General features: G+C 45.9%; 1 protein-coding gene across 1 annotated transcript in view; it reads left to right on the plus strand.

The window, feature by feature from the left end:
* Positions 1-14934, plus strand: part of lrmda (leucine rich melanocyte differentiation associated) — a 170758-nt gene extending 155824 nt beyond the window's left edge. The window contains exon 7 of the mRNA XM_061284817.1: positions 13949-14934. Within this exon, the coding sequence (XP_061140801.1) occupies positions 13949-14028 (80 nt within the window). The 3' untranslated portion in view covers positions 14029-14934. The remainder of the gene's footprint in view (positions 1-13948) is intronic.
* The last annotated feature ends 1236 nt before the right edge of the window (positions 14935-16170 follow it).

The following is a 16170-nucleotide window of genomic DNA, read 5'->3' on the forward strand; positions in this document are numbered from 1 at the left end:
GGAAAGCAGCCTTCAAAGCTTTAAAAAAAATTAATAATAAAAAAAAAACAACAACTTTGTGATGACACCCATGGGGCACATCGCATTTGTTTGCCGCATTCATTTCATGTTAGGGGGGGGTGATGTGTGGCGCAACTCCCACACCAAGCCTGAAAAATGGGAGCAATGGGAACGCATCCAAACTGGAGAGTAAACTGTTTTATAGTTGCAGCACAACAAATAAACAAACATCTGGAAGCATTCAGAGCAGCCCATTAGAAAGGCTCTGGGCCTTGCCAAAAAGGGGTAAATGATGAGGAATGGGCTGTCGAGAGGCTGGTGGAGGCCGGGGAGAGGCCAGATGACGGAGCTGTGGGTGCTAAGCGCTGCCTTTTAAAGCTCAGCTGGGCTCACACTGATCTCCACCTGCCGCCAGACATCTGGATGGGATGCATGACTAATGGATGACTAAACAGCCAGTGTTGAAACTTGTCGTTATGAAGGCAAAGGTTGTTGCTTTGACTGATGACTTCATGATTCTCCGCAATGCAAATGCGCTCAGCCAAACGCCGAGCAACTTTGACGGACGGCCTTGAAGTTAATTTATTGAAACCGATACGTAGGACGCCAGCGGTGATTTATTGGGACTGTGAATAATCAGTATGGCTTGCATCATAGCTTGGATTTTATTTTATGATACAGTATTCTCTTGACTACAAATCACTTTTATTTTAGTGTCCTGGCTAATCTTCATTTTTTTCTAACATGGACAAAAAGACAGGCCTCTTAATTAATCAGTCAGTGGTTTGGCTAAATTCCTCATTTTCCCCTCCATCTTAAATCTTCATCAAACATTTGGAACAGTTATCCATTCACAATATACAGCGTTGGATAGATTTGATTTTGTTCGAGTAGGTCCCTTCCGATCGGTGACTTAAGCTAGGCCATTGTGCGGATGTGACCTTGGTTCTGTGCATCTTCTGCATCTGTTTGCCTCTGGTTGAAACCAGTTAAGACTGTGACGTCACATATTGCCAGATGTTGATTGAATACGCAGCATATATGCAGATGTGGCGCAATATGTTTTTCATCATTGCAGCTCCGTCACTCCAATGCATCCATTGGATGATGATGCAGTGCATCTCCTGCTGCAAATCACAGCTCATCACAATGATGATAAAAGCAGGCTCTGTTTCCTTTATCTCGGTAAGCGGATATTCTTTCTCCCATGAGCGCATCGGCCCGCCAACATGACTGGCCATTAAAGTGGAGCCTATGGAGATGGATGACTGGAAAGTTGGATGAGGTGGGATGGGGAAGGGATAGGGGCAAGGGGAGCTGGGCCAGCAATCCGTTATTATTGCACTGTCCGCTCGCAGAGGAATGAGCTCTGACTTCTGGAGGTTGTCCTTTTTTGTCACCCTCCCTCACTCCTGCATCTCCTGCCTTTGCATGTATTAAAATGCAAGTGTAACCGCCTGGAGTTCCGTGACAGCTTTAACTGCTGAACTCTTGATGTGGCAGCTCTCGGAGAAGCCGCCTTCCATCAATTGTCGTTAGCGCTCCATTACCGGGTGGCAGTTTTTGAATAATTCCGTTTGTGTGCGCTTCTAGGACATGCCTGTCTCTTCTTTTTTTTTTTTTTTTTTTTTCTACCTTGCTGTTTGATGTCGCAGAGAGAAGCTCGCAGGGTCACAGCGGAATAACGATACTCAACCGTAGAACAAACAATAAAAAAAAAGATTCAAGACTTGTGATTGGAAAGCCGGCCCACATAAGTGTGTTGCGGGATGTCAGGCCATGACGTGGTTTGTGCTCAATGCCGTCCCACAGCTGATGAAAGTCACAATTTAGTGACTGCTTGTGACCAACACAACCAAGCTGACTCCCATTTGCAGTGTGTGACCTGATTCAGGAGGAATAGCCACTCTGTCATAGGATGTTAGATCCAGGCCGCAACCTGAAAAGGGCTGACTTGCCATCTTGACTAGCATAAGGAGGAAATGTCTGATGAATGGCCGTTTGCGATTGAGCGACCGACATGGCGTCAACGTGGCTGACTTGCCACGCCGAAGAGTGCGATGCCATCCCGCGAACCGGCATAAAGAGGATGAAGCGGCAGGCCGTTGTCGGATGTCAGAAGTGGCAAAGTGGCTGTCGGAGCGTCTGACACAAGCGCCTTGGCGGACTGGCGACGTCTGCCGTCTCCGTAGAAAGCATCGTGAACAATGAGCTTGAAGCTCAAGCGTCATATGTTTTCCTCGCTCTTCCACCAGCTGTGAAATATGATGATGACCAACTTTGAAGCGTTTTCTCAGCAGCAGGCAAACACGCCTCGTAAATCTTTATCGTCCGTGACCGTTGCAGACAAACCTTCGCTATTTACGACGATACAAAGTCGAGCTGACTCACCCGGCCGGCGCTCAAGCGCAAACAGATGTGCGTTTGAAGTAACGTGCTGGCCTCCGCTCCCAATGTGTCAGCGTGATAGACAAGGACATGAGCTCTCATGAGCGCTTGGGAAAAAGCTTTGGACTTTGGTCTACTTCCCAGTTGCATTGGTCATTCTCAGAAGAGAAGCAGAACATAAATCAGCTCAAGTGGGAAGGTCTTATTTCTAGAAGCAGCTTTGAAATTCCAGTATTTCCAAAGCGGCCACGCTATTTTTCATTTTCCGCAATGATTTGTTGTCAGGGAAAACTGAGACACGCTCTACGCTTTCCAGCCGAGCTTCGCGGTTTCCAATGGTGGGAGTCCATCATGGTAATTTACAACAGGGCTTAGCCGCCAGATGCTTTTGGATATTTTTGCTTCCAGCAGGATGGATGTCGGGTCCAGCAGGTTTCTTCTTTGTCGTTAGCCCAAAACAAATGGCTCGGCGAGCAGGCGGAGTCTGTCTGCGTGCGGTGGCTCTCCACCCTTCAATCTGATGAATGGCCGCTAATATGCAGCCAGACGCTGGACTACTCGTCACGCTAAAAAGAAGCGACTGCTATGAGTCGCGCTAATAATTATTGTCTATTACTAAGGATGTTTACTCGCATTCCAAATGGCTCATGTTTCAGATTGGATCGTGATCATAAACAGTAATACTTGGGAAACGTCTCTCAGTGGTTAGAGCATCATACATCCTAATCTGCGTGTGATGTAATATTTTCAAGTTTGTTCATTACACTGCCATAGTAACCAATCACGCACTGTAATCAGTCAAAGCACACACACACACACTCATGCCTTAATGGCTCCAACAAATTACCAGTGTGGCCCGACAGAACATTCTGCATGGCTTAACAGAAGTGCTTCATCATTGAACTTTTCAGTCACGCGTGATCAGAGTCGGGCAATCCGTGCCAAGGAATCACCGATAAGCGGTCAAAGTAGCAAGCGGCGGTGATTGTTTACACTGCAATGTACATCCAATGTCCTCCAAAAAGACTCCAAAGGGTAAACAATCATTCCCAGGTGTCCTCCCAGCTCCAAAGCTACTGTGGCGGAAAGAGCCGGCCGGACTCATCTGTCAATTACGCTAAGCTCCATCGGGCCATTGTCTAAACTGTTTTCTCACTCGCTTGCTGACTCCACTGATTTATCGTCAGCTGCCTTGACATCAATATGCAATTGGGAGACACTAAGCTGTGACGTGTGAGCGCAAAGTGTTGTCAGACTATCAGCGTAGCCCACATGATGCGCCATTTGGATTATTCATTGCAGCAAAAGCCTTCTTTGGATTCGCCCCTTTGTGGAGAAGACGGACATTATTGCACATTTACTGGCCATTCAAGCACGTGACAAAGTCAGCTGAATCAAACATAAACAGGGGGACTTATTTTGTGGGTCAACTCGTACCGGTCGGACTTAAAGGCCGATTATGTCCAACTAACGAGCATTGCGGTACCAAAAAAAAAAAGAAAAATGGAAAAGGCAGCCACAGTTTGAGGATCTCGTAGGTCTTTTAAGGTTTCCAGCGGCTTTGGGACTGAAAAGAGTGAGGTCACCAAAAATGCCAGCGAGCCTAAAACAACCTTTTAGTCTGTCACTTCGATTTCACTGATTAAGCCACTCGAAACAGACGGCGCAGGTTTCGCTGTCACGATAATACGGGCCGACAAGTTATTTCATCGTCGTCATTTGATTTGTGAATGCTTTCTGGCACGCTGTGTCACTGCGAGGCGAGACGAAGGGATTGACTGAGTCATTTTTGGTCGGAAATACAAATCTATCCCAGATTGTTGCCATATAAAAAACCTCCCTGTCCTCCCGCAGGACATTTATGCATGTAGACATCATCCCTTCCGTTCGGTGGCCATCAAACTGTATCAAGGCTGATGGAAAAGTGGCATTGCGTGTATTTGTTGTGCATATGGGCCGAGTGTTTTGCACAAACAAGCAAATGATAGTACAGTTGTACCGAGGCATGTGTGCCTGTAGCTCCTCACAAGAAAGCTCAAATATGTCAGTTTGACACCATTAGCGAGTGTTAACACACAACCTTTGGCAGCGCCCGACGACCACGCAACACCATCTCGGGCGTTTTTTTGCCAGTTAAGGATTGAGGCGGTTCGAAAACAAAGACAGGGAAAGCGGGGCATACTATTGGACAAAGTATTCTGCTCACATGTCTGGCAGTGTTCTTCTTTATTTGCACACTGTGACCCTTCGATGTAATGTCTCTGGGCGAGCCGACTGTTTGTTTCACGCCCTCTGACCCAGTATGATTCTGGCTAAGCTATATATATCCTTTTGTCCTGAGCCTTCTAGTCTCAGTGAGGAAATATATATTGCATTATCTCCCAGGCTTTGCTTTATGTAGGAGGCAGTAGATTGTAAAAAGCGCAGCTTGGAAGGATGATATTAAGATAACCTTGGGAGGGAAGTGATAACGACCATCTGTCCTTCAAGCCTTAACGTTTTACACTCGAACCTTCAGAGTGGAAGGTAATTCACAAAAATGGTGGAATTTCTTTTTTTTTCCCTCATAAGAAAGAATGTAAAGTGGATTGCGATGATGACACATTTTATTTCACCGATACTCACGTAACCTGATTTCAGCCTCTGTGGCGAGTGAATCATTCTTCAAGGTGAAATATTTGTAAGTCATAAATATGAAATAATGAACTGAAAAGAAAATTCCTTACCTTTACTCCCGTGGTTGGCTTGCACACGATAAAGGCCACAATCTATTTTTAAGCACGACCTCCAGAAATCAGGCACCATCATAATCCGAGGAGTCCAACTGCACTACGCCTCGTAAAGGTTAACTATTGGGGTCATGCTTCAAGTTACAAAGTTAACATTCCCAACATCCTACAATTCTAAAAAGTGGTAGAAACAACGTGACCAACTCAACCCTAGCCTTTAGCTTTTAACCTTTCAAGCTACATAGGTCAACATTTGCCGGGTTTTCACCCAGGCCAAAGATTTACCATGATAATTGCTGGATCCATTTTCGGGCAACCCACCAAATGGTTTGAAATATTACTTCAGCTTCTTAAGACAAAGCCTGATGAAGCCGCTAGCCTCTGACAGGGTAGCCCTGACAAATCGCCGGTCTTAATGCTGTGATGTGCAGTCGATAATATTTGGCTTCATTAATTCGCGTGCCCTGAGAAGACATCCCGGCCCTATTAGTCCTGAAATCTCATCCCCGTCTTGGCCATACCTCAGCTGTGACTCAAGCGAGCAGCCAAGCGGATAATACGCCCTGAGCTCTGAAACATGTACCATTATAATTAGCTTTGTCAGGTCTGAGCCCCTACAACCCTCATGCAGATAATATGATAATATGTCTTCATAACCAGCTGACCTTACATGCTCAATATTTCTCCCCTTATGAAGATTACATGTCAATAAAGTAATTGAGTCCCGGGGTGTGCGGCGAGTGAAGATTTAGGTTATTGGACTTTTCAGGGGCAGTGATGTACGAGCGTTATTATTCCGCCTGTCAGGGGGATCCGCGCAAGGGAGGCCGAGGACAGTCCGAAGAGTGTCACGGGCGGACGAAAGCAGAAAATCCTTTCTCATGAGGTGAGACGGATCAGCAGTTAATCATGGCCTCATAGCTTCGTCTCTTCATGCGAACTGTGGATATGCCTTATCAATTAATAGTCGAAGAGATGCTCCCGAGCCATTTGTCTTGAGTGAGCAGCTATGGACAATTCTTGGTTCGATGCTACTAATGATCTTTGTATAACTGCTGCAAGGATATATACTGCTAGTGGAATTTTATTACATTTTTAAAAATTGGAATAATTAATGATTTCGATTTATTTAGAATTATTATTTAGGATTCAATTATTTCCATTTTTTAACGTGATATATTCAGGCCCTTTTCACTTAAACCAGGGGTGTCGACCTCCAGTCCTCGAGGGGCCGTGTTCCAATATGTTTGGCGGCAACATAAAATGGGATGAAAAAAACGTGTAGTCAGTCTCACCTGGTGCTGTACATATGCTGTTAATATCAAACAGACCCTGTAACCTTGTCAGAGGTGGTACTTGTCCTATGCTACATGCTTCAGACTGTCTCCAAGAATCCCCATGAATATCTTTTGGTCCATCATAATTTGACTGTCAGCGCCAGAGACAGAGGTAATGGCATGTGAAAACAAGTGCGAGCAAACAATGGCGCTCTGACACATTTTCAACTGTGAGGGCGAGATGGAAGCCGGAGACACACGCCTAGGCGAGGTGGGACGGCAAATGTTAAAGGATATTTTAGCGTGTCCTCTCAGATTAGGCCTGGGAGATTGATATCTTCCAGTTAGATGAAGCCTTGACGTGAGCGATCCTGCCCTTCCATCATCGTGACAAGTGGCTCTCGGCTAACGCTCACCCGTGTTGATGGGCACGTGCCGTACGCCACGAGGGCCCCGGCCAACGTACCCGCCCTCCTCTCGCTCTGCCATCTCCGATTTCTGTTGCCCTTCTCCCGACTGTGTCACGTCCAATCACTGTCCGGCTGGCCTGGCACTCGGTCGAGCAGGCGGGGAGCGGGAGCCCTTGGTAGGAGCTGCCTCACAGCCTTCAGGATGGACTTTGAAATGATTCGAATAACGGGGTGCCGGTGTGGCCGCAGACAGTCCGGTCACTTACAAAGACCCGGATACCCGGCCGGGCACTGGAGGGGATCAGGTGTAGCCTGCCAGGTTGGCTAATGTTGAAAAAGACATTGTTTGTCCAAAGCTACCTTCAAACCGAGGACCGTTTGGTTTTTTTTGGGGACTATGCAACAGTTGAAGAAAGTGCATTGGGTGGAAGTGCGCAAAATTTGGCCCACTATTTGTGACTTGATGGAAATGGGTGGTGACAGGTGGCGAGGTGCAACCATGCGTGAAGTCCATCATTGTCTGCGCGGTTTAGTTAACGTGGCACTTAGCGACTGACATTGTTCTGGAGCCAGCAAAACACTGTCATTGTCATGTCATTTGTCTTTTTGGCCCATCCCATTTGACATGCGTCGCACAGCCGGCGCCCCGCTGCCGGCATCTTACGGCGTGTTTGCCGAGATGCCTTTTCGATGCACTCGCCGCGTTATTTGTGTGCCAAACGCTCTTCTCGGAGGCCACTGGTGTCCTTGCGCCGCGGACCTACAAGCTACCTTCCTTTGAAGACTTTTACGCGCTTGTAATTGACCTGACAATGGGGTTCATTACGCAGTCCCTTTCATGCTGTTTTGCCTGATAATGATTATTTAATGTGTTCAGATGGAGAGCATCATTAATTCATCCCTTCCTCCAATGTCAAAGAGATGAACAGTGAAGTTATCACTCTCTGGTGATTAATATTGCGCTCTTTTGTTATTGAATCCTGTCCCAGTGATTAAACCTTCATGGAGTGACTCACCAGCGGCTCCTATTAACGTCGGCAGCACCGATGCTCTAATTGCTGTTTTCGAGCCCCCCCCACTCCCCCTCCCCCTGCTCCAACCGTCCTGGCCAGAGCTTTGGAACACTTATCTGCAGCATTTCTTTTAATTAGAAATCCAAGGCCTAATGAAGACCGTGATCGATCAGTGTCACGGCGCCCGTGCGGTGGCGTGCCATTCATATGTTGACGGAGAAAATGAGCACCGGTGATTAGTGGCATCATTAGTGGCTCGGCGCGCCCTTAAGGCTCGACAATGTCGTTAAGTGACTGGCGCGGTGAGTAATCGTCTTGTCATTGTAGCGCTGACGGGAGATTTCTGTAATTGTTTTTTTCCGTGAGAGTTGCTCGATGACGGCGGATGCCTCCCTCGTCAAAGACGCTCGGAGGAAACTTCATAATCCGGCGAAAGCAACCTCGTCTTATCTCCGCACTCCAGAGCGACTGTAACCACTGTTCTCTCCTGGCTCCGTGTGGAATAAATGTCAGTAAAATTAATTTCATCCTTTCCCATTAGAACCTCCTTCCACCTTCAGCCGCAGACACACAACAGTGATATCATACTTCAGTCAAAATTGATGTGCCCCGGAATTCAATTTCCTCTCTCGTCCTCGGCGGGTTGGAAGTACAGCGACTGATAGGCGTTTATCCGCCTATAACTGTCATTCAGCCATCAGTGAATAATGCACTCCTCTATTTAAAGCGTTTGATCATTTAGTCAAATGGCGATGATGGAGTGTGGTGTTACATTGTTAAACACATACCTGTATCCGTGTTACATGGCATGGACGTCATTTAGAATTAACATATTTATTTTTAATCTTTAGGTACTCCTCCACCATCTAGTATCATAAATTCGATCATGTTTTCTCAAACCGGGGCCTCAAATCCAAATAACTGTGCAGTGTACGTGGTAATAAATACATTTAGATACACGCCTTAACAACCTTTCCTATGACATATATCATGTCTTCATAAAAACTTCACAGCAGACGTGGCATCTGTACAGCTGGAGTTTGATAGTTGTGTGCAGTGTGCCGTTCCTTCTTTCTTTTATAGTCTTGCGTTTCAAAGCCAAATCTGCATTAAAATACAATTTGGCAATAAAAAACTGTTTAGCAATATTATTTTAATCTAATATTTTTTGGGAAGAGAATGTAATAAATCATAATACTATAGACACCTGCTATTAGCGAGCCATAGGGATTAGGCTGGCCGTCAAATAGTGAAGAAAAAAAAAAAGAAGTTTGATTAAAAAAAAACTGATTCAGCATGCAAAATGAGGAAGAGTGTTCCAGTTCTTCCAACAGTTCCCTAAACACTTATTTCTTTGTTATGAACTGCGGGAAAGGCCATTTTCCCCACAGCAAGATAATTCTAAATATTTAGTTGAATTGCCTGACATGAAATGTCATCAAACTTGAAATATATGCTCAGGATGGAAGCATCTGAAATTCACAATTGCTTCCAGTGACTTGGAACAGGGTGTTCCAAAATAGCCTTTCTGATTCAGCAAGTCTAAATCTAATCATGATGACCTGCAACAGCTTGCTCTGGACTCAAAGAAATGTGCATATAATGATCAGTTCCAAATATTTGAATGATGTGAGCGTCAGTGTTGCTATGCATGTGTTCTTCTACTGTCAGCGAGCTTTGCCTTCAGCCCCCCCTCCCCTCCCACTTCTCTCCCTGGCTTCTGCTGGGTGAAAAATGGCCCACATTTCCCTGATGTGGATGTGGAGAGTATAAATGGCTAATGAATTACAGATGAACATTGACGCAAATGAATCTCCCTGATGTCCCAGGGTTATATGGCAGCTATTTAAAAGTTTAATCAATACGCTGAAGTTGAGAACATGCAGCGGCTGCAGTTGTTTGGCCGGGGAAAGGGAGGCAGCCCGAGCGCGGGACGTGCATCATGACGGCGGCTGTGTGTGTTTAATGGACTAAATATTTTTTATTGCAGGAGGGTAAATGTCAGTTTAGTTCACAAAGTTGCGCTCGGGAGTTCTGTTTCAGCCCCCCCGCCACGGCGAGGGAGACGGATGTCACCTCAGCTGTTAAAATGACGGAGTGTGCATGCACATCATTAAAATGACAACATGCACCTCGTAATCATTTTACTCCACAGAGTGAAGCAGCCATATTTGTAAAAAGTGCCACCTTATATGCCCGCCGATTTTTTTTTTCCAGCCTTTTGGCCCAACTTTTGCTTCGCAACAAGTTGCTTCCATGACGTACTAGCGGCTTGTTAACATTCTAAATGACAAATAGAACATTATTTTCCTTTTATTTCCATGTTTGTGGCATATTTAACAACTGAAAAGCAGCTGTGTGGCATAAGAGTAGGACACATCTGGAGTATATTTGTCCTGCTTTGCTTTCCTGTTGCCTTTTTTTTTTTTTTAAGTGAATAATGGCTTTCATCGGACATTTGATTTACCTCATTGTCTTCCATCCATGAAATGAAACACACATTTAATATTCTAGAGGGGAACATGCTTTGTGTGTCATAACAAGCTACATCACAGTCCAATGGCTGTTAGATTATGGGACACGGAGGGGTTATCTGTCTACCTGCCCCCACCCGCCCAGAGTAGCGGCTAGATGCTGACTGCATCTCGTGACGTTGGGCTGAGCTGATAAAAGGGTGACTGGGGATGGATGGTGAGCACAATAATAGCTGGGGCTCACAGCAGCGTACACCCCTCACGCTCATAAGTCACTCTTGGAGAAAAACTCTGACCCCCTTCTCTAAGCTCCCCCACATGCATGCTAGCATTTTGTCACTCCTTGGAGATATTGGCGAAAATGAAATCGCCTTGTTAATTGCACCCCCACCTCCCTTCCTCGTTGCATTTTTCGCCTCCTTGATGGATGGCGCTACTGATGGAATTGTTGGCTAAGTGGCCAAAAAGCAAGGGTGAGGGCAAATAAAGTCATAGGAATTGGTGAAAAGGGGGGAAGAATAGAGGAGGATATAAGAGGCAGGTCGAGGGGAATAAGTTATAGGACGCGAAAAGGAGACAGCCAATGGATTCATGCCAAGAAGAGATAACCTTGATGTTAAAAGCTACATCTGTCGGATATGTCTCGTCTGTGACATATTGATGGCCCTTGAAAAGAGTCAAGCTGATTGTATGCAGGGAACAATCATTAAAGCCTCTACAGCTCCCTCTTCTCTGACTTTCTCTTATCGCTGCATAATTTGGCCTGTGTGTATGCATGTGTGTGCATTTGTGTGCGTGCCTTGTAATGAATGGCCTTTTTTTTTTCTTCTTCAATGTGTTACAAACAGGATTACTCTATTAGTCGGCATTTAGGAGGCACCAAGTATTACGGAGGATTACGTGAGATGTAAGCCTAAAAAGATTTTTTTTTTTTTTAAATGTGCTTGAATTGCAGCCTTTTTATTGAGTTCTTGTGGTCATTTGTCAGTTACCAATACTAATCTTTGAAAAAGGATTCAAATAGTTGTCTCTTGTAGAAGAACCTGCACATGCGCTGAGTATAAAAACCGGAACATCCTTTTTTTTTTTTTCTACTTTATGTTGGGAAATTTCCTCTGAATTTTGCTTAGTGATTTTTTTTTACGTGCCTGACAATTTAATTAGACTCGTCAAAATCAGGCCAAAGTTGTGGCGCAGGATTTGCCTTCAAAATTTTTGACACATTTTTACCTGAAAATCAAATTCCAAATTGTACGTCGGAGGGTTCAATTGTATTGTTCACCTGTCAACGAGGTATGGGAGCCCTTAAAAAGAGACTAGCCACTGAAAAGCCAAAGATTCCAGCAGACACAAGCTTGAGGGTCCATATTTGTCGACTTTCATGGCTAACCTTCACAGATGAAGTGAAGCTGAAGGGCCCTGTAGCCTTCGCGCTCTGCTGAGTTCACCGCTTGTCCGTGAGGGACTGAGAAGGAGCGAGGGGCTCCAGCACTTATCGGGAGAAACTTTGAGCACTGATGATGCAACACCAGTTTTGGGAGAGAGAAAGACTAAATGGAAAAGGAGCAATAGGGAATCTTGGACTTTTCTAACTGGAGTTACATCCCAGCTCCGTTTTCATTAAAAGGTGCATCAAGTTCCCTTCACAGCGAGAGCCTGTGCTTATTACCGGAGAAGATGGACAAAGATGGCAGACAAAACGAGAGGAACTACGCTCCACGTCCCTTTAAGTGCTTGTGACGCCTTTGGGAGCGCACCTGATGAACTTCTGCTTGATACCAAATTGCCAAAGCACTCCTCAGTGGATAACTTCCCAGTCACTCCACGATGGCAGTCCACTTTTCACGCAAGCATAAGACACAGCGGGAAGAGCCGTTCAAGTGATGGATTGTTCCGAAAATATTTGCAGACTAAGAGTTTGGCCTTTCTGCTGCTTGGCACCTGCGGTTGTTCTTTCAGCTTCTCTCCTCTTGATGAAGTGGATATTCGGTATTGTCCTCTCGGTGAATGCAACAGGGCGCTTCCATCATGGGTTGTCCTCTCAACAGGGGCTTGATGTTCTTTTTAGCAACATGAACATGCTTCTCCATAATTAGGGTTGGAGGAATAACCATAGCGGACAAAGCGACCTTTAGGTTTCTGCTATTAGTGGCCGATTGGATTGTGTTCTTCATTTACATTGAATCCGTTTCGAATTGAAATGACTTTTTCCCAAATGAGGTTGCTCACAGTTCCTTTGCAAAAATGCAAGCGAAAATATCACCTGTCAAGGCTTTTTGAATTCGAGGAATGGCTTTTACTGGTACCTCCCTCCGTTCCCATGGGAACCATTGTTGCTAAAATCCTATGTTCCTCAGCATCCGTGGAACAGACTGTTACATGGCCACCCACACCCCCACCCCGTCCGGTGCCTGTCTGATCCCCCAAGTCCTGCGGTGTCAAGCCCAGTCTCCAGCCCGGTCTCCAGCCACGTTACCTTTGTCCTCGGGCAAAATGTGGCAGCTGGAGTTTGGAACCTCCTTACTGTCATCCACACACACACACACACACACGCAGACTGATGAGCATGTAGTAAATCCCGCTCACGCACCGGGGGAGCAGGCAGGCATGGAGCTGGTCCCGGATGTTATCGGAGGTGACAGCTTCTCACACTTGAGTGTTTGGATCACCTCAAGTAGCTGGGCTGCGAGGGGGGAAAATGAGCACCGCTCCACTACAAAGTCCAGATTTAGATTGACTGAGCTTGTCCTCGGGCCCGTGGGCTGCTTCGACTGCTGCAGTCTGACAAGAACACCCACTGCTGCCGCGAGGGACTGCTGTGTGCACATCTGCCCGCACACTTCATAGATTTATATGTGTGGATGCGTGCGACCACTTTGAGAAGAGCGACGTGTCAGGTTGCTTTAAAATTGAGGGTGGCATCAGAATATGCTTGGCACTAATATGGCACCGGTATCTCTGTCCCCGTTTCTGCTTTCTGTCACTTAGTCGCCATCTTCTCCCCGCCCTTGACAGTGTCTCTTTGGATTAGGTGATTGTAGTGGGAGCAGCCCTCATCCCGCCCGCGAGCGACACTACCTTCCCCAGTAGGGCCCCTCCTCTTTCGCCGCCTCCTGCCCTCACTTGATGTTAAAAAGCCGGAGTTGTTCTCCTGTCAGAGGATCATTGACAGCACTAATGCCACTTGTCCTTGCCTCGGTTGGCGAGAGGTGATACCAAGCTGTGTGGCCCGCCCAACCGCCCGTGGGCGGCGTGTGACTCGAGACGCGATAGCCCTCCAAAAGTTGGTTGTCTGATGATGCGGGGTGTCTTTTATTTACATTTTTGTATTCACAAACACGTTGTGGGTTTTAAGACATCGTTTCTCAAGGGAGCAATTGAAATCAAACATGAGTGAAGCTCCTTCATCAGCGAACCCACCGTTGATTATTATGATGTCATGTGTTTTATACGCCTGTTAAACGAATGAACAAACGTCACACACCTGCCTTGATGGGGGACCACGCTTGTCCTCGTAGGGGTCGTCTTGAAGGTGAAAGGATGTGCCGAATACGCCTCTCTCCTCAAAACAAGCTTCATATTCTAACCGTGGGCTTTGCTTCATGATTGCTTCTAAAGTGTATGAGCTGATATTTGGTTTCTTTTGACTATTTTTAGGCCACTTTGCCAAGTGCCGTTACGTCTACTACGGCAAGCATTCCGAAGGAAACAGATTCATCCAGAACGACCAGCTTTGATGGCACCGTCTGGTCCGGGAACAAGAGGGACATCGGAGAACATGGCTGACAGGAAGAAAAATAATGCAATTTATTTATTTACATTCCGCTGATGATAATGCACTTCAAACAATCAACTGCTTTGAATCGGTAACAAAAAGATCTTTTAAGACGGTATTGTTGACTTGTGTAGCTGCCTTCTGCTTGTGTGTGTGCACACACACATACACACAGAGGGACAAACAGTTCCAAGCTATTGCGTGTCTCAGCCTGGCAGCCATGATGGATCACCCATCTAGTGCTGCCACTAATCAAGGGTGAAAGGGGTGACGGTCACACACCTGAGACCTGACATGGACACATCCGACCCCTCCCGACACACACACACACACACACACACATACACAAGCGCACAAAATAGAAAGCACTAAAACGTTGCAAAATCTTGGCGATTGGACTCTTTCGATTTAAAAAAAGAAAAAAAAAGATCTGGTTACTAGTCTTTCTTATTTTAGATGGCGAAAGACAATCTTCAAATCTGGATTTGATTGTATCGCAATGAATATGCAAGATACAATGAATGTTTGAATTCCACAATGTACAACGAATTCCACTGTTTTTAGTCAATGAATGAATATAATTTTGGACCATATTTTGTAACATTTTTCACTGTAATACTTATTTTTCAAAATAAGCATGTTGAGCTGTTGTTCACTTGGGGACCGGTGACCAAGATTAATGTTACAAATCAGGCATTATGACGAATTCCCCAATTTGGCTGACACCAAACTTTTTGTTTTAAATGTATTGTTTAGCCATTTAACATTTGTACTTTTTTTGTGACTGTCAATCAGTTAACATGACATAATGATTGTGTACCTGCTCCTATGATTGATTTGAACTGAAGTATAAACAAATTGCACCAGACGCTTGCCTTGAATCGAAAACTGATTGGGAATCTCAAACTCGTCGGGCAGTTAACATGGTGCCAATGTTAGCGTACGTCGCTAATTACTGAGCTGATGCAAAACAGTCCATTTCATTTGAAAGCCCAAATCACCGTCTCTGGGCAAAAGGGTTGGCTACAGCAGACATACAGTAGCTTGGCTGCAATTCCTTAATAGTAGTGCATGACAAAGTATAAAACGGCATTGTCCAAATACTTCTGGACCCGACAGTCTTCTATTTCATAGCGTGCACACATACAGTACAAAGGCTAGCAAAGGAGCCTGCGGGGCTTCTAATGCAGAATGTCACTGATCTCTTCTGATGAAGTAGCGTGTCATTTTTGCTTTAGCAGGAAGTTCCCGAGCAGCCAGCAGCTGCGACGCCGAGCGAGTTCAGGGTCAAGAAGGCCGCGGCCTGCAGGTGAATGCGCATCTCTTCTACCTTAATTAACCTGGCAGCCTTAAAAAGCCATACCTCACCAGCTCAGAGACGACGAGCAAATGTCAAGGCGCCGTGGCACCGGCGTCCGTTCTCAAGATGCGCTTTGCGCTCCGGTGCGGCAGCTCGAGAAGGAACGCACGCTTGACGAGGATGGCAAGTGACACTCGCCAAACTCGGGATGTCCTCCAGCCAGCTCCGGTGGCTCAGCGCCTGTCAATTCTAGCTCCGTCACCGGCAGTGGCTCAATGGCAGCGCCTGTGACACATGTCACAAACTTTTAAATGTCTGCTCTTTTCAGCAGGATGGCTGCAGCCAGGGGAAGGATGACATTTGTAGCGTGAGTGTGTGTGTGTGTTTGTGTTCGTGCCTATGTGTTGTTGTGCGGCCCTCTTCTTCCTGCCTCCTCGGGCTGTCAGTCCCAGTTTCCTGTGAGCATATCACAACGCAGACAAATAAAAGTTGTCATTTTGAAACGCCGCCACTAGTGACCACGCTCCTGAATGACATGTCAGCTGGAATATGGTCACACAGTCCTGCGCGCACTGTAAACCACGCTCGCATATCAAATTGACGGAAGGCCATCACAATAGTGCATGAGCTCTGACATTTCCATTGACTATCTGAGCGCATAAGAGTTAGTAACACACAGCGTTGGTTGAGCCCCAACTGTTGAATTTGACCATTTTTATTTGTACAACATACAAGCTCCTAGATTTCATTTTTTTTATTCAATTTCATTATTTTCTCCTCACACAAATGGTGGCCGTGCGTGAT

Source organism: Syngnathus typhle, linkage group LG8 (assembly GCF_033458585.1).
Source record: "Syngnathus typhle isolate RoL2023-S1 ecotype Sweden linkage group LG8, RoL_Styp_1.0, whole genome shotgun sequence".
NCBI lineage: Eukaryota > Metazoa > Chordata > Actinopteri > Syngnathiformes > Syngnathidae > Syngnathus > Syngnathus typhle.